Source organism: Malaclemys terrapin, chromosome 2 (assembly GCF_027887155.1).
Source record: "Malaclemys terrapin pileata isolate rMalTer1 chromosome 2, rMalTer1.hap1, whole genome shotgun sequence".
Classification (NCBI taxonomy): Eukaryota; Metazoa; Chordata; order Testudines; family Emydidae; genus Malaclemys; species Malaclemys terrapin.
In genome coordinates this window covers 192,134,792-192,152,647 of record NC_071506.1, presented here as the reverse complement: position 1 = coordinate 192,152,647, position 17,856 = coordinate 192,134,792, and the positions used below count along the sequence as shown (strand labels likewise).

Below are 17,856 nucleotides of genomic sequence, written 5' to 3'. Positions count from 1 at the left end.
TTGTTGGGGCAGTCTCAGCAGAGAGAACAAGGATTGAATATGCTACAGAAACTAAAACTGGCCATTCCAGATCAGAGTTCAGGCATGTTGTCAGGGCAGTGTGAACAAGTCTGCATTTCTCCTGCAGTGCTGTATTTGTTCTGTGGATAAATAAAGACTTGAGATCTAAATCTAGCACCTTCCACAAACACTGATTGAAGCAAAAAATTAAAAGTTTGGGAGAATGTTGATACAGAATGGAATATACTTTATCAGGGTTTTCATGGTTTACAGAGCGAAGGTACGTTTCCTATGGCACAGAACAGTTAGAAATGTGGGCCTGATTTTGATCTAACTCAGTGTAACAGTGATGTAATTCTACTGAAGTCGGTAAGCTGCTCCTCATTTACACTGATGTACATGAGATCAGACACAAGCCCATCGGTGTCCTGATAAGGGATCACTACTATTTATGGATGTAGGTCTGATTTCTGGTCTGCCTGTCCTGATGGTGTTAGGTTTTTCCTTATTTTTACCTCAGTTTTGTTTTCTGGCAGATCCTGCAGCAAGGTCATAATCCTGCATTTGTGATGATCAGTTGCCATGAAAAGGGTAGTAATGTTACAAATTTTGCATTAAAGAGTGTTGGATTTGCATACAGTATTCAATACTGAAATGCATCCCGAGACAAATTTTAGTCCCTATGAGCTTGCTAAAGAATCAAATAATAGGATCAGGTGGACCGTGAGAAAGCAAATTCTTGTTTAACTGTTGGGAATTGATGGATTTCTCTGGGTAAAAATGATTAATTTAATTTGATTTTTGGTATAACTGTTTTGCTCCTTTAAAGTTCATGTGAAAGTATTTCTAAATGTCAATCAGTTACTTTCATTGATCTAGGGATTATATTTCATGCAACTGTTTCTATCACTGAGTCCAATTTGCTAGGGATACATTTTTTTAGACACTTCTCTTATTAGAAGCTTGTCTGCCTTATTTAAAAGATAGTGGCTGAAGCAGGCATGTACTATAGAGTTCTATATTTTCCGAAAGGTAGTGTTCAATTTAGCAAGTTAAATATCAGTTTTAACATTTAGATAAAATAAAAAAGTCCCAAGTACTGCTGAAAGGCATTTTGCTTTTGTGATATTCACATTAAAGGGACCACATGAGATTCAATAACAGCTAATAGATAAGAGTTTTGTATAACAGGTTGTCCTTGTCCATGACATTTTTGCTGTACGTGAACAGCCAAATAACAGTACATAATGACAAACTGTCATGCAAGATAAGAAAATCAGCTGATGTGGCAAAAGCATTGGTCCATAATAGAATCCCAGATAATGGGGCCAGGAAGAAACCTGTTGGGTTTCTATCAGACTACATTATACTCAGTATATCATAACTTCTACCATCTTATCTAACCTGTTTCATATCTGTAGGGATAGCGCCTTGGCCATCTTGCTTGGCGTCAATTCTGCTATTCAATTTCTCTTATCACTAAGCAATTTTTTCCTGATGTCTAGTTGAAAATATCTTGCCTGGATTACTGCAGTGAATAAAAACCCCATTGCATTTGTAACTGGAGTCCTAACCCTGGTGTCCTGGCCCAGTTCCATTTTGAGTCATTATTATATTCTGCTTACCTAACATTTCCCATCTAGTTTTAGTGGAATATGGTGTTTTTCACTTTCTGTCCTGTTTCACAGCGTTCATAGGTGCTGGAACTAAGAGTGCTGGGGGTGCGGCAACACCCCCTGATGTGAAGTGGTTTCCATCATATACAGGATTTACAATTTTGTTCAATGGCTTTCAGCCACCCCCACTATAAAAATTGTCCCAGAACCTCTGACAGCGTTGCCATGTGCTGTTAAACAAATGCTGTCTTCTACAACAGAAGTGACTGCAAAGTAATCTGTATTAGTATGTAGGGTGTGTGAAGTGTTCTGAGATTAATCTTGTGGCACCTTAGAGACTAACAAATTTATTAGAGCATAAGCTTTCGTGGACTACAGCCCACTTCTTCGGAAGTGGGCTGTAGTCCACGAAAGCTTATGCTCTAATAAATTTGTTAGTCTCTAAGGTGCCACAAGTACTCCTGTTCTTTTTGCGGATACAGACTAACACGGCTGCTACTCTGAAACCTGAGATTAATCTGTTATCATAAATTGGTGTTATGACTATCCAAAGAATCTGTGAGATTACAGTACTAAATGGACCTATATGCCACAGTATGGGCTGTATGCTCTGCCATGAGGTAATACAGACGTTTGCAAACACATATACAATGTTGACAATGTACTCACTCCTTTCTCTGGAATGACAGCCTGAAACATCTATGATTCCACTGCTATGGGAAGGGGGCAGTCGGGGCAGACTAGAGAGAGGACTTCTCACTTCCTCCTGTTGTGGCACTCTGGTTCACTGTGTTTCTCTGCACAGCTGCTTGTGGAAGATGAACAAGGCACAAGGAACGGGGAGTAAGCGACCAGGTTATCTGCAGTTAAGTGGCACCAAGCTACTGGATTAGGGTTTTATGAGGGAGGCATAACTGGTTTGTAATTAGGGCTTCTAGGCCCTATGCCCTAGCTCCTCAAAGATATTTAGGCCTATGGTAACAATAATAAGGAGAGAAGGATTCCTTCCACTCAACCCAATTTCTGTTATTTTGTGCTTAGAAAGGGTGTTGTGGGTGAAGGACCCTGTCTTAATTTTTTGGAAAGTACGCCTTAAAAATAATTCCTGGAGCTCTATCTTTTGATCTTTTTTGTAAAACACCCCCACAAAGCGTTGACCCCAAAAAATGCTACTCTGGACCATTTATTGGAGGCCCAGTAAATAAACATGATCGATTCATTCAAGGTTACGCTGAAACTGAATATACAGTTGGATTTTGGTAACTGATTATTTTAATCTAACCGTTTTTATAGTCTTGTTAGAGAAAGGAAACAGCTGGTTGCAGTATAAAGACTTTCTATGAAAGTCTTCTCAACTAATCTATATAATATACTTAATTTCTATTTCCCATTATAGTTCTGAGGTTGCAAGCATCTGAACCTGATGGATTAAATTACAGCTGGTCTCAACACAGAGTAAAATGCAACCTTAAGAGAGAGCTTTTCAAATTTAGGCTCACTCTTAATCAGAGGCAGAAACTCTGAAGTTCAGACAGACAAGCATTTCAGAAGTAAACAATACTACAGATTCATGTTTGCTATTGTAGTAGGCTACAATATATCGGGAAATATACAAAGACTATTTGTATTGGCAACTTGATGGGCTAGGGGGCGTTGGAAATAGTAGCGTCACCAGCAAGCCCATCAAGAGAAATTTGGGGACCTGGTGAATCATGTTGCTGGGGCCTCACCCCTTCCCATTTCACTTTACTTACACAGATCTTACCGATATTTTTAGGGGGGGTGTCTTTAGCTCTTGGCCCCAGTACGACTAAACCCACTCCCCATCAGCCCTGTTCAGCAGTTCAAATCCAACTCACCTCAGTAATGCCATTACCACTCCAATTCCTATGCTGGTAGTATTGGTCTATATTTCCCATTGGTTAGTTTCCATAGCCACATCAAAAAACACCAGCACTCTTGATATTAACTATCACTCAGCCAAGAAACCAAAAATTGGTCTCTCCTTCCTCTGCAACCAGGATACCAATCACTGGGGCAGTGATGAATGCATCTGCTGGCTTACAAGTATTGAGTATTCATGTTAGCAGTTCTCCTCAAAAACTGGCTCCTCTCAAAAGCTAAACTTTTCATGACAAATCATTGACATTTATCCAAGTTTTCTTCAATATTTCCCCCCTGAAACCTTTTGTGGAATGAAAACCATGTTTTCTTATTGAAACAGGTCAATGGAAGTGTTGGCTAGAATGTCGGCAAAAATGAAAAGTGGATCCACTTCAAACCCTGCACAACAGAAATAAATGAAATATTCACAAAATTATTAACCCGTTTCCCGCAACTGGCTCTTAGAAATATAATGTGAGGACATAAACACAAAGTTTATGCATCTTTTGGGCTTTTTGTATCTCTTTATTCCTCCTCTTCCCCTTCTCCCTTTAATGTCACTCCCTTCCCCTCCCCCCACAGTCTCCCGTTTGTTCCCTTCTTTGTTTCTTGTCTTTCCTCCTTACTTTCTCAGTAATACCCATTTCCCATCTCCCAACCCTTCTCCAACTCACTTTCCCTCCCTCTTCATCCCACAACTCTCTCTGGCCCCAACACATTAATGCTCCGTTCCCTGAGTCCTTTTATTTGTACCTCCCTCTTCTCCTTCACACAAAATTTGAATTTTGCCCTTTCCCCACCCCCGCCTGATTGTGCAGTGAAATCACATGCTTCTGGCCAACCTGCCTTCTTTCCTACTCTATTTCAGCCTTCCTTTCACAAGGGATACTCCGGCCAACAATAAAATTAGCATGGATTTGGTCCTAACTACTCTTTGGTGATTACACTTCACAGGGCGTAATGGAGTGTGAAAGAATTAAGTTCATAAATTGAATGAACTGTTTTCTGCAAGGTCAGGTTAACAGCCCAAGGCCAGGTACACATTGCGGCTGCAATTGTGATTTTGTAAGCAGTTAAGGGCACAGTCAGCTTAAGTGGTTAAAAATTAAATAGTGTGGTCTGTCCACACAGCTACTTTTCTGCCATCACAACAATGTTTTTACCTCTACACCTTGCACTCTGCCTAACCAGGAGTGAATTCTGGGCAGCAGTCCCATAGATCCTTAGGACCAGTCGCCCCTGCCAGGAACTACAGAGAGTTTTACAGAGCCCACCCACCGTTCTGCATAGGATCAAGGGATAATCACCTGCCTCAGCGGTCACTATGGCCATTTTCCATCATAGACTGTACTGACACGACAGCATGCTTGATCTGCTTAGCTTCTGCATTCTGTTGCTTAGCAGCCTGGCCACAGAGTGGGTCAAATATGGTAACAGCACCCAGAGCACTCAGGTGTTACTTGAAAAGGAGGCAGAAGCATATGCAGTTTATGTCCGGCTACAATGCTCTCCTTGTAGTTCAGTTCAACAGACTCAGGGCCAGGACAAGTTCTACCTATTGATGGGACAATGTTATGGGTATCTAGACAGACAGTGACTAGCTGAGACATTTGCACAGAACTAATCCCATTTGACTCTGAGTTCAGAGCCAGGTGCTACCTCACTATGGAAAATCCACCTTTTCGGAGAACTGCTGCCCCTGTTGACAAGAGAGTTACCATAGTCTTGGACAACGCTGACTGCAGCAGTCAGTCAGGACTCTTTGATTCAGGGGAGAGGTGGGGAGGGAAAGGGTTAGACCAGAGTATTTTACTACAATAAAGCAAGTACCTGTGTGATTAATGTTACTAATATTTGTAAAATAACAGAGGGTTTGGAACGTAACTATGCTGGGGGTGACTCCCTTCCCAGTTTTTACTCTTCAATCAGGCCATGGAGTTCTCTTGCTGTATGGTCATGCAGGCTGTGGTGGGATAACATAGGTCACTTCCTGGAAATAAACACTGACTAGATTCATGATGCATGAACATTAAAGAAATCCTGCTTCTACAGGAAGGGACACTGTCCTCTCCACACAGGAATATCAATTGTGTTTTTGTGATAACTGTGATTCAGTCTCTTCTAATCAGGGACTGTTACGATCACGTAGAACCCAGTCATTCCTGTATCTAGTTCGACAACATCTTGCTGAACAAGGTCATATCTTTTAAAAGATATCCCCATAGGAAGAGAACAGGACCAATGAAGGAAGATTTGATCGAACATAGAAGTAACACCAGGGATCTGGGAGGAGAAATTAAGATTTGATCAAAACGTTTTCAGAGATCCTTTTGGGGCCATGAGCGATGAAAGGAGAATACTGTCATGTGACAGCAGTACATAAATCACAGAAAGAGTTGCTTTTTTTTCTCACACTGAAGGAGGAACTATATCAGAAAAAGAAAAGCAATGTTTATAATAGAGGTGTGACACACAAGAGTGCTTGTAAGAGACTGATCTTAAATTCCTGGCTCCAGAACATTTACCATATGCTGTCTTAACTGTCCCTTATGAAGTCAACCCTCCTGGAGCAGGGCTTTAAAAGGTTAATACCCAAAATGTGATTGAGGTCAGTAACCACAAACTAATGGCTCCCGTTACAGTATTATTCATAAAACTACTTAGTTTCTTTCTCTTTCCTTGTAGAATTTCTACCTAGAGTTTTCTACAACCCCTTCTGACCTTCGCTATGGACATAAAGACACTGTCCATATCAAAGACAGATACTGGATACTAATCAAAGTGATGTGCCAATAGGTTATTAAGGAAGGTTTGGGGCTTACTGACCATTAGGAAGTCTTGTGTAATGAGAGACAGCCTGTGTCAATAGAGTCTGATTAAAAAAGCAGAAGGCCAGAGCCCCAAAATTTTGCTTATGATCATGTCAGAACCAATATTTTTTTTTCCATTTAAAAGTTTTGTAGCCTTTCCTCATGACTGGCTCTTTCTACAGGCCCTGAATAGCTATACTGACCACATCTCCCTCCCCTCCAAAAACGATTATCTAACGTTGTACACTGAAAAGTTGATCTAATAAAAAGCTGCTTTTTTAATAAGAGTGAGAAATTTATAACAATTATCAATACGGTCTGAAGCAATTTTATTTCTCCACATCTCAGTGTACACAGATGTACTGCGGTGCCACCGAGTGTCAAAATTCAAAGAGTTGTTTCACATGCACAGCTCTACATTAGTCAATATTTAAAGGTGGGCAAATGTGCATAAACAAATATATGCATTTGCCATGGCTGTGCATGCTGAAGAATCCATTTTCACATTCAGTTGTCATAACAGTACACAGTTTTGTATCTGCCAGTTTGGAAACAAATGCACAGGTAAGTGAAAAATGATCCCAACAACAATTTACGAGTAAGTGGTGATGAAAAATTCTCTCTCATATGATATTTAAGAAAAAGAAAAATCAATCTCAGTTCTGACGAGGTCATAACTCACTAGAGAGCATAGTATACCAGACCAAATTTTTTGAAAAAAATCACAAATACTATCCGGTGCCTGACCTAAAACAAAATATTTAACAAGTTCTACTGAATACTAAACAGATCACAGGCCACAAATTGCTGGAGATGCAGCTATGCACATGCCTCATGGTTTGTCGACACATGGAGTTATTCTGGAATAGCTATTGCGGAATAACTATTCTGGAATAAGTGTGTCCATGGCTACATCTACACTGGGGGGGGGGTCGATTTAAGATACGCAAATTCAGCTACGTCGCGTAGCTGAATTCAACGTATCGCAGCCGACTTACCCCGCTGTAGGGACGGCGGCAAAATCGACCTCTGCGGCTTCCTGTCGACGGCACTTACTCCCACCTCCGCTGGTGGAGTAAGAGCGTCGATTCAGGGATCGATTGGCGCGTCCCAACGGGACGCGATAAATCAATCCCCGAGAGGTCGATTTCTACCCGCCGATTCAGGCGGGTAGTGTAGACCCAGCCCATATGTGGAGTTATTCTGGATTAGTTATTCTGCTTTAAATTCACAAAGTTTCATGTGTAGACAAGCCCCCATTATCACAGCCTTTGATCCAAACACCTGGATTGTTATCTGCACCTGTTCCTCAAAAGCACTAAACTATACCAATATCCCTTCTGTTAAACTGTTCCTCTTTAGCCTCAATGAAGATGGCTTTTGTTTCATACAAGAGTGAATTTTACTCATACACTGGACAGAGCCACACCCTCCCCCAGTCTCAGAGTGGAAATCAGATTTATCATCTACCATCATAGTGAGAGGGAGGAGGAAACATCTTCCAGTAAGAGCCAATGAGTCAATCTGGACTTGTACTTCCCCATTCTGGGAAATGTGCAAAATATTTTCATGCCAGAGAAGCCACTTTATGATAACATGTTGATACCTTTTTCTCCTTCTCACCCTACCTCTCTCCGTTCCTTTCTTCTATGCTGCTTCCTCAGTTTTCATTTTGCACACTCAATAATATTAACACATTATTAAAAACAAATAAATAAGGTGTTAGCTGAATGCTGTTAATTGCTGCACTCCTACATAATTGCCATACCCTTTTTATTTTGTTGCTTTCTATTTTTTTCTCTAAATAATGACATATTTAGGACTAAACTGAAACTTTAAATGTTTTTCTTTGAAGTTTGCCCATCCACTGTTGTTTGCTTAGAATGAATGATTGTTTTGTTTTTTAAAGAAACCGCCATGACAATAAATATTTATTAGAACTAGCTGGAAAATGAGGTTTCCCCTCATGGAAAGTTTTGATTAAAATGAAATGTGTTATACATATACATGCACACCACATTTTCAGTGGAACAAATCAAAAATGTTTTGGGGGTTTTCTATTAAGCTTTGAAATTTTCTGTGAAAAGTAGATAATTTTCATGAAAAATTTCATTGAGTCAAAACCCCAATTTTCCATTAAAAACTGTTTAAATGTAAAAATGTTGCTCAACTCTAATAATTAGTGCTCACAAAATGCTAGACACTGTTTGTGGCTATATATATAGGATGGTACATTCCCTGCCCCAGAGAATTTACAATAGACTTCTTCCAATTCATTTTGTCTGTAATTTCGTATGCTGTTGTCTGTTTATATTAAAATATCTATATCTATGGGAAGAAAAGCTTTCTGAATAAAAGGTAGAAAGAGTTTCATAACCAATTTGCTTTTCACTATTTATTCATGGTGAATGTTTACTTCTGCACTGACTCAGACGGAACATTGAAGTCAGATTAGTCAGTTTCATTGTAGTTCATCCGCAGTTCCATTCTCTCTCTCACTCTCTCCTACTTTAGCACTGCGCTGATGTGCAGATGTGTTTATGTTCACTGAACTGCCAGGGCATATTTGTGTCCTAAAACTGTTGTCAATTGTACTTTTAAAAATGTATTGCGGTGTACTCTCTGCTAAGTATCTTCCACTTTCATGGACATCAGCGGGAGTGGAGTGCACTCAACATCTCACAAGAGTCAGGCCACAGTTGCAAAGGGGGAGGGGGTCAAAAGACAATACATTTTCACCCACTGAGGACTCCACATCTACCCACCACTTCTGCAGGACTCTATTAAAAGAGGTAAGCTGCAGAGTAGTTTGTTAAGACACAAAAAAAAAGTAGATGTAGGTACATCTGTAAGGTTAAGATATGCTCAAAATAGATCTTCTATCATCCATAATGGAAAGGGAAAGTATTCAGGTATGAATTCCTCAGGCCAAGTCCCAGAGTAACATTACTAGGGCCTTGGCTACACTTACCAGGTAGTTCGACGGCTGGAAATCGAAGTTCTGGGTTCGACTTATCGCGTCTAGTCTGGACGCGATAAGTCGAACCCGGAAGTGCTCGCCGTCGACTGCGGTACTCCAGCTCGGCGAGAGGAGTACCGCGGAGTCGACGGGGGAGCCTGCCTGCCGCGTGTGGACCAAGGTAAGTTCGAACTAAGGTACTTCGACTTCAGCTACGTTATTCACGTAGCTGAAGTTGCGTACCTTAGTTCGAATTGGGGGGGGTAGTGTAGACCAAGCCTAGGAGTTTCTTTTACCCAGTCACATCAGCCATTTGCTAGACGCTTGTGACAGGGCACTCTACCGTAGTCACAGCAGGTGGTGCCCCCTCCTGGTTGTTTTGGAGATTTAGCTCTGCACAGCCAACACCCCTTCCTGCAGTTGCACTCTGCCACACTCTGTCTTTTGCCATCTGTGGCCCCTCTCTTGCTCCAGGAACCACTGCCTCCTTTTCGTGACTCAGCCCTCTAGCCAGGTCCCTCACCATGTATCCCCCCTTGTGGGGTACCAAAGTCCTTCCGCACAACTGGTCTCAGGCAGTCTTATTGGGCACTACCTGATGATACCACTTCCTTAGTGGGGGTAGAGGAACCCAGGCCGGGCCACCACTCCAGGTTCCAGTCTAGGGACCCTATACCTGGCTACTGTGGTTTCACTTAGACCCTGCTGCTCCTTCCCTGGACTCCTTCCTACAGCTTTTGGTTCCACCCACTCTGGGTCTACCAGCTCAAACTCCCTCCTCACAGGGAGTAAATATAGACTACTGAACCCCGCAGTCTCAAACACACCTCCCTTTTCCCAGGGAGTGACTGCAGACCCTTTCTTTGAAGCCCCCAGCTGCTCTGAGCTTTATACAGACCTTTCCTGTTCCCATGCTCCCTGGCTCCTCCTCCAGGTGCAGCCTGGCAAGTTAATTGGCTCCTTAACCTTTCCAGGGCTTGTGTGGGGTGGGTGCTCCTTCACAAAGCTTCAGCCCCAGTACACTCCAACTTCTTCAGGCAGCAATCAGATAGCTTCAGAAACTTTGGTCCAACCTAAGAGCCTCTAATTCTACTTTTCCTCCGAAGCTGGTTTGGGACTACCTCCTCTTTAGTTCCTCTAGCCGTAATGAGCATCATCCGAAGGAATCTCCCTCCGCAAGCAATTAGCAGCTGCAACATTTTTGCCATAGATTCTAAACCTCTGCTTGGGCTCAGCCATGTATAATTCATCAGAATTTTCAAAGTTGCCAAGTGTCACAATATTTGATGATTTTATTTAACGTCCCACTCCAAGTAATTATGTTCATTTAAAAAAAAAGTTTCTAGCATGCATGGTAGCAGAGAAGAGCTTGAAACCATGAACCAAGTGGACTCTAAAGGCTCAGAAATCAGAACACACATAAAAAGAATAAAGATGTTATCTCAAAATAAAAAACCCTCATGATTTTTAAGCCAATCTCGTGATTTTTGAGGCCAGACTCATGATTTTTGCGCTCTTGAAGTTGGAAATACTGGATTTTACACACCCAAATTTAGATTTGATTAAAAAAAATGGTTATGTCTAAACCAAGTCTCTGATGCTGCAAGCTGCTCCACATGAGTGGGCCCTTGTGCCTGCAAAGCAATCAGCTGACGTCAAAGGGGCTCTCCCTACCCAGAGCCGCTTGCAGAATCATGGCCCCTTTCATGAACTCAAGCAACTTAAGAGTTTATCCCGATCATGTGGCCTATACATCACAAGCAATGCACCCTTTAGTCATGCTCCCACCCATCAATTCCCTCTTCCCTTCAAAGTTCCACATCAAGACCCTGGCCTCCCTCTTCAGTAATAATTCCCTCCATCACCCATTTATCTGGAGGCTCCTCATCCAACTGGTCATGGTCAGCTCTCATTTGCTGCTCAAATCCCTCCCACAGATTTTCTGTTGGCAGCATGTTCAATGTCTTCTTTCCCTCATCCCCTTTTACAGGAAGAATGATCAGGAGAGGAAGATTCCAAACCCTCCTCCCCTTCACAGACCGGTCTTTGAGAAAGTACCAGGGGATCAAATAGACATTGGCAGAGAAACAGAAATGTGCACGCTCCATTTGCAGTTTATCTATTAGTGTAGCAATACTTAGGCTGATGAAGGAAGTGTCTTTGGATTCTTTAACCTACTCTACAGCCCAATGACTGAGTACCTGAGGCACTCATATTCAACTGGAGAGGAGCATTCCACATAGTCTATGTATACTTGTGCATGTGTCAAAACACTGCATGAGAAGTGCTTTAATCCTTTAAAAACTGTTTAGATAGAGAAATGAAAAATTCTGTTCATATTTGTGTTTTAATTTCACTTTAATGAAAACAGCAGTTGTACACGACCTCTAAATTTACACACTGCAGTGAGCACGCATTGATTCCTGTGTTTGTTAATGTTTGCTGGGTTCCAGGACAAACTCAGACAATGGCTCAGAATTCTGAGTCTAGCCTGATTCAAAATAGTCCCAAATAGATTTTGCGAGCGGTCTTAATGAACTTGTTGCATGCTCTGGCCCTTTTTGAGCTCTCAGTTGTTCCTCCGTGGCTGTTTCCTGTTCCTCTATGTCTTTCTCCTGATCTCTTTCCTGTTCTACACAGACCTTTTCATGAGCTTTCTCCCATTCCTCTAAGTCTTTTTTCTGTGCTCTTTCTAGGTCTTCACAAAACATTTTATGAGTTCCTTCATGTTCTTCTGGGGCCTCTTTCTGAGCTTCCTCCTGTTCCTCTGGAACCTTTTTCTGAGCTTTCTCATGTTCCTCCAGGGCCGCCTTCTGAGCTTTTTCTGGCTCATCCAAGACCCCTTTCTGAACTCTCTCCAGCTCCTCTAGGGAGTTTTTCTGAGCTCTCTCCAGTTTCTCCAGAGCTTTCTGAGCCCTCTTCTGTTCCTCCAGGGCTTTCTTCTGAGCTTTCTCTTGTTCCTCCAGGACCCCTTTCTGAACTCTTTGCAGCTCCTCTAGGGATTTTTTCTGAGCTCTCTCCAGTTTCTCCAGAGCTTTCTGAGCCCTCTTCTGTTCCTCCAGAGCTTTCTTCTGAGCTTTCTCTTGTTCCTCCAGGGCTTTCTTCTGAGCTTTTTCTTGTTCCTCCAGGGCTTTCTTCTGAGCTTTCTCTTGTTCCTGCAGTACCTCTTTCTGAGCTCTCTCCAGTTCCTCCAATGCCTTTTTCTGAGCTTTCTCCAGTTCCTCCAGGCCTTTTTGAGCCCTCTCCTGTTCCTTCAGGGCTTTCTTTCGAGCTCTCTCTTGTTCCTCCAAGGCCTTTTTCTGAGCTTTCTCCAGTTCCTCCAGGCCTTTTTGAGCCCTCTCCTGTTCCTCCAGGGCTTTCTTTCGAGCTCTCTCTTGTTCCTCCAAGGCCTTTTTCTGAGCTCTCTCCAGTTCCTCAAAGGCTTTTTTCTGAGCTCTCTCCAGTTCCTCCAAGGCCTTTTTAGCCCTCTTCTGTTCCTCTGTAGCCTTCTTCTGAGCTCTCTCTTGTTCATCTAGGGCCTCTTTCTGAGCTCTCACCAGTTCTTCCAGGGCTTTCTGGGCTCTCTCCTGTTCCTCTCTGGTCTTCTTCTGAGCTCTCTCTTTTTCCTCTAGAGTCTGCTGCTGAACTCTTGCCAGTTCCTCCTGGGCTTTCTGGGCTTTTTCCTGTTCCTCTATCGCCTTATTTTGAGTTCTCTTCTGCTCCTCCATGACCTTTCTCTGTTCTCTTTCCAGTACCTCTAGGGCCTTCTGAGCTCTCCTCTGCTCCTCTAGGGCAGCCTTCTGCGCTCTCTCTTGCTTCTTATGAGCTTTCTCCAGTTCTTCCATAGCCATATGAGCTTTCTTTTGTTCTGCCAAGGCCTTCTGCTGGGCTCTTTCATGTTCCTCCAGGCCTTTTTTCTGAGCAATCTCCAGTTCCTTCAGGGCCATTTTATGAGCTCTTGCCAGTTCCTCCAGGGCTTTCTCAGCCCTCTCCTTTTCCTTCTGGGATTTCTTCTGAGCTCTCTCCTGTTCTTCCAGGGCTGCCTTCTGAGTTTTTTCCTGTTCCTCTAAGACCTTCTTCTGAGCTCTTTCCAGTTCCTTCAGAGCCAGGTGTTGAGCTCTTTCCAGTTCTTCCAGAGCCTTCATCTGGGTTCTCTCCTGTTTTTCCAGCACCTTCTTCTGGGTCCTCTCCTGTTCCTCCAGCAACTTCTGCAGAGCTCTATCCTCTTCCTCCAGCTCCATCTGCTGAGTTTTCAACTGTTCTTCCAGCTCAGTCTGCAAAGCTATCAACTGTTCCTCCAGATCGATCTGCTGAACTGACTCTTGTTCTTTCAATGCCTTCTTCTGAGCTCTCTCTTGTTCCTCCATTGGCTCCTGTTGATTGTTCTCCTGTTCTTTCAGCACTATCTGCTCAGTTGTCTCAGGTTCCTTCATGGATTTCTCCTGTTCCTCCAGGGCTGCTTTCTCATCTATCTCCTGTTCTTCCAGGGCTTTCTGAGCACTCTCCTGCTCCTCCAAGACTTTCTTTATCCTCTCTACCATCTCCTTAAATTCATCATCCTTGCACTTTTGCTCATACTTCCTCCAGTGGTGGGTGATTTTCTGGGCCCTTGGCTGTACCTCATTTAGCATGGCATTGGTCTCTTCATCATAATCCAGCTGACAGGCCAAGGACAGGTCCTTGGCAGCCTCCTGCCAGTAACCCAGGAGTTGGAGCGCTTTCCCTCGCCACTTGTAGGGCTGTGCGGAATCAGGGTTGATATTTATGGCTCTGTCACAGTCTCTAATGGCAGCATTTGGCTTCTGCAACTGCACATAGACACTGGCTCGGTTGGCATATAAAATCGTAAGCCGTGGGTTCAGTTTGATGGCATCTGTGAACAAATCAACAGCTCTCTGAAGTTCTCCTTTATCCATTGCATCAAAAGCCTCCCTCTTCTTTTCAATGGCCTGCTTCATCATTTCGTCTGTTACCTTCAGATTCTCATCGCCCATCTCTTGGGGCTCATCCTCATCGGGTTCAATCACCCCTTCGTTATCGATCTCCAACTCACTCTCCTCACTGGACTCTTCCTCACTCTCAGCTCTCCCCTGGGCCTTCAGCTGGAAATTCTTCTTATCACCATGGGCCACTGGCAGAGCTCCTTCTTGTACGGTAGAGTATTTAAAATGTGCACCCCATTGTTCCCAGGAGGCCTGAAGCTTAACTCTTTCACGTTTCTGGGTATTCTGAGGCTGAGCTCTTTCCTTTTCTTGCCAGGCCTCAAGCTCATCTCTTTCCTCAGGTGTCTGAAGTTGAGCTCCCTCCCTCTCCTCCATGGCTTTCTTCATTCTCTCCAGGGCCTCCTGAAATCTCTTTTCCTTTTGCTTTTGCTCATACTTTCTCCAGTGGTGGGTGATTTTCTGGGCCCTTGGCTGCACCTCATTCAGCATGGCATTGGTCTCTTCATCATAATCCAGCTGACAGGCCAAGGACAGGTCCTCAGCAGCCTCCTGCCAGTAACCCAGGAGCCGGAGCGCTTTCCCTCGCCACTTGTAGGGCTGTGCGGAGTCAGGGTTGATATTTATGGCTCTGTCACAGTCTCTAATGGCAGCATTTGGCTTCTGCAACTGCACATAGACACTGGCTCGGTTGGCATATAAAATCGTAAGCCGTGGGTTCAGTTTGATGGCATCTGTGAACAAATCAACAGCTCTTTGAAGTTCTCCTTTACCCATTGCATCAAAAGCCTCCCTCTTCTTTTCAATGGCCTGCTTCACCATTTCGTCTGTTACCTTCATATTCTCATCGCCCATCTCTTGGGGCTCATCCTCATCGGGTTCAATCACCCCTTCGTTATCAATCTCCAACTCACTCTCCTCACTCTCGGGTTCCTCACTGGACTCCTTCTCCCTCTGAGCTTTTTCCTGATCCCAGGAGACTGTCTTATCAGCTCTTTCTTTTGCCAGAGCCCTTTTCACTCTCTCCAGTGTCTTCCTGTGCTTACATTTTTGCTCATTCTTTGTTTTGTGTTCAGAGTTCTTCTGGGTTCTCACCTGCACTTCCTTGACCACATTACTGGCATCTTCATCATAACCCAGTTTGCAAGCCAAGGCCAGGTCACAAGCTGCTTCTTCCAAGAGCCCCAGGAGCTGGAGTGCTTTTCCTCGCACCTTGTAGGGCTGTGCTAAGTTAGGGTTGAGCTCTATGGCTCTGTTACAGTCACTAATGGCAGCGTTTGGTTTCTGCAGATGCACAAAGACATTAGCTCTGTTAGTATACGAGTTGACAAGGTATGGATTCAGTTTGATGGCATCTGAGAACAAGTCAATTGCTTTCTGAAGTTCACCTTTAGACAGGACATCAAAGGCCTCCCTATTCTTTTCATTGGCCTGCTTTGTCGTCTCATCTGTTAGCTGCAAGTTTTGGTCTACCATCTCTTGGTGATCATCTTGTTCTGGTTCAATCACCTCCTCTGCATCAATTTTCAAATCATTCTCTTTGTTCTCAGCCTCTTTCAGGAGCTTATCTGACTCCCTGATCATCTCACCTGCAGCTGTATGGCTTGAAGTGGGAGACATGGAATTTTCCATACTCGCTACTGATTCCCGAAGGAAGCGGCGATCTTCAGAATTTATAAAGCCCTGATTCAATTTTGCCAAGTCCTGCATCTCACTGTGAACTGTCCTAGGATTCATGGTGCCCATCCCAGGAGAGAGTATGGGACACAGTTTGGTCTCAATGGAGGCAGAAGGAAGGAAAAGCAGGAAAATGACTCACTCTAGACAAGGATTTGGTTAAGAACTTAACTTGAGGCCTCATGGCAAACATCTTTCTTCCTTCTTCTCCCATTGTCCTGAATCCTCTTACAAGGCTAACAGTCATCCTCAGGGTCCTATTGACTTCATAAACTGCAATGGTTTTTGTGATGTCATAAATCATGTCATCATCAGAATCCTGAGATGTGTTCTTAAAGTCACGTGCTGCCAATGTTTTAAGAAGGAGTTCCCACAAAAATTTACCTCCTCAGACTATAATATATGTTGTCTACCAAGGGTGTGTATGCTGCAGACAGAAGTGGGTACAAGACTGGGGAATTTATTCATTTGTCTTCTCATTTGAACAAAAATTCTTTTTCACCACCATAGGCAGAATCTGGCTAACAATCGTCTATTAAGCTGTGCTTTGCTGCTATGTTTATATGCCATTAGTGAAAATATACTAACTATGTTGATACTATAGCACAATGTTCAACTTGAGTACTTTGAAGTGGGGAATGGGAATGAAAATCTCAGGGCGAATATGAGGGATATCCTCTGGGACATTTTCCAAACATTTGGGAGAACTCGTTTATGCCAAAGTTATAAATTGCTCTTCAGAAGCATTTTGAAGCAAATATTTCAGGAGGGATGATTTAGCTGCATCCAGGCAAGCCAAGAACTCCACCAGAGTCACAGAAAACACCTCAATTTCACTTCAAAGGGTTCCTAAAGTGTTTTCTGCATGTCACTGCGATGTAAGCATCTTTACATCACTTTTTTTCATCAATTCAGGGTCGACGGGTCAGCCTCTGTGGATCTCCATCGCCTGTGACGCTGGCAAGCCAGGTGCCAGCTGATGCCAAAGTCCGCATGCCTCACTTGGATACTGATAAATACATAGCTAGAATTAGTCTGGCTCAGCTATATATTAGTATTGATGAATAGATAGTAGAGTTATAAATGTGCTTAGCGTTTAGACTTTATTGAATGTTTGTAAGTTGCTGCATGCATTAATCTCACTAATAGCACCCATATTGTAAGGTAATATTGGAGCATTTGCATTGTGATTCTCTGTAATTGTGTAAATCACTAGACAGGAAGGAGACATGAATTAGTATGAAGAATGCTAGCTTTCAACAGAAGGTGTTAGGTCCTGCCCAACAGAGAAGGCCCATAGACACCAGATGAACTATTGTGGAACACGTAAGGATAAAATACTTTGTTGACTGCTCTTCCCATCCCTCTGCTCCTCCAATGAAGAGAACACGTGAATGAATTCCTCCCATCAGCTGAACTGGCCACTCAAACAAGGGGTGGGGGGAATGGGATATTAAACCCCTAACAAGAAGACTCTTGAGTGCAAGGTTTTCTAGGCATAAGCAAGAGATCTCACATGTTTAGCCTGGGTTAGCCCTAAGGGACATATAGGGCTTGCTTATTATAGAAATTTCTATTACCTTTTGGAGCCTAAGACAGTAACTCATTTGTTTGTGTATGTTTACCTGCTTTAATCCTTGTCAATAACTCTCATATTTCCTTTTCCTAGTTAATAAATCTTTAGATAGTTTATTATGGGATTGGCTACAAGCATTGCTTTGATGCCACTGACCTGGGGTAAGTGACTGGTTCTTTGGGGCCGGGAGTAGCCTGAATATTGTTGTGATTTTTGGGGTAAGGGACCATCTGTCGCAAAGGCAAGGTTGCCTAGGTGACAAGATACATTGGAGTACCCAAGGGGACTATCTGTGACTCCATGATTAGGCTGTTATAGTGCATGAGGAGTTTACACTTGGTATTTGGTTGATGAAATCTAAGTACAGAGCTCACAGCCAGTTTGGGGTTTGTGCCCTGCTCTTAACAGTTTGCCC

General features: G+C 43.2%; 2 protein-coding genes across 2 annotated transcripts in view; one reads left to right on the top strand and one right to left on the bottom strand.

The window, feature by feature from the left end:
- SEC61G (SEC61 translocon subunit gamma) overlaps nt 1–17,856 on the top strand; it is a 60,850-nt gene that overhangs the window by 3,977 nt on the left and 39,017 nt on the right. The gene's annotated exons all lie outside the window — the stretch shown is intronic.
- On the bottom strand, nt 11,756–15,925 carry LOC128832092 (golgin subfamily A member 6-like protein 22). Its single transcript, XM_054019150.1, has 4 exons — nt 15,643–15,925; nt 15,132–15,471; nt 12,499–14,324; nt 11,756–12,435 (listed from the first exon to the last, which is right to left on the bottom strand). The coding sequence occupies exons 1-4, from the start codon at nt 15,923–15,925 to the stop codon at nt 11,756–11,758; spliced, it is 3,129 nt and encodes a 1,042-aa protein (XP_053875125.1).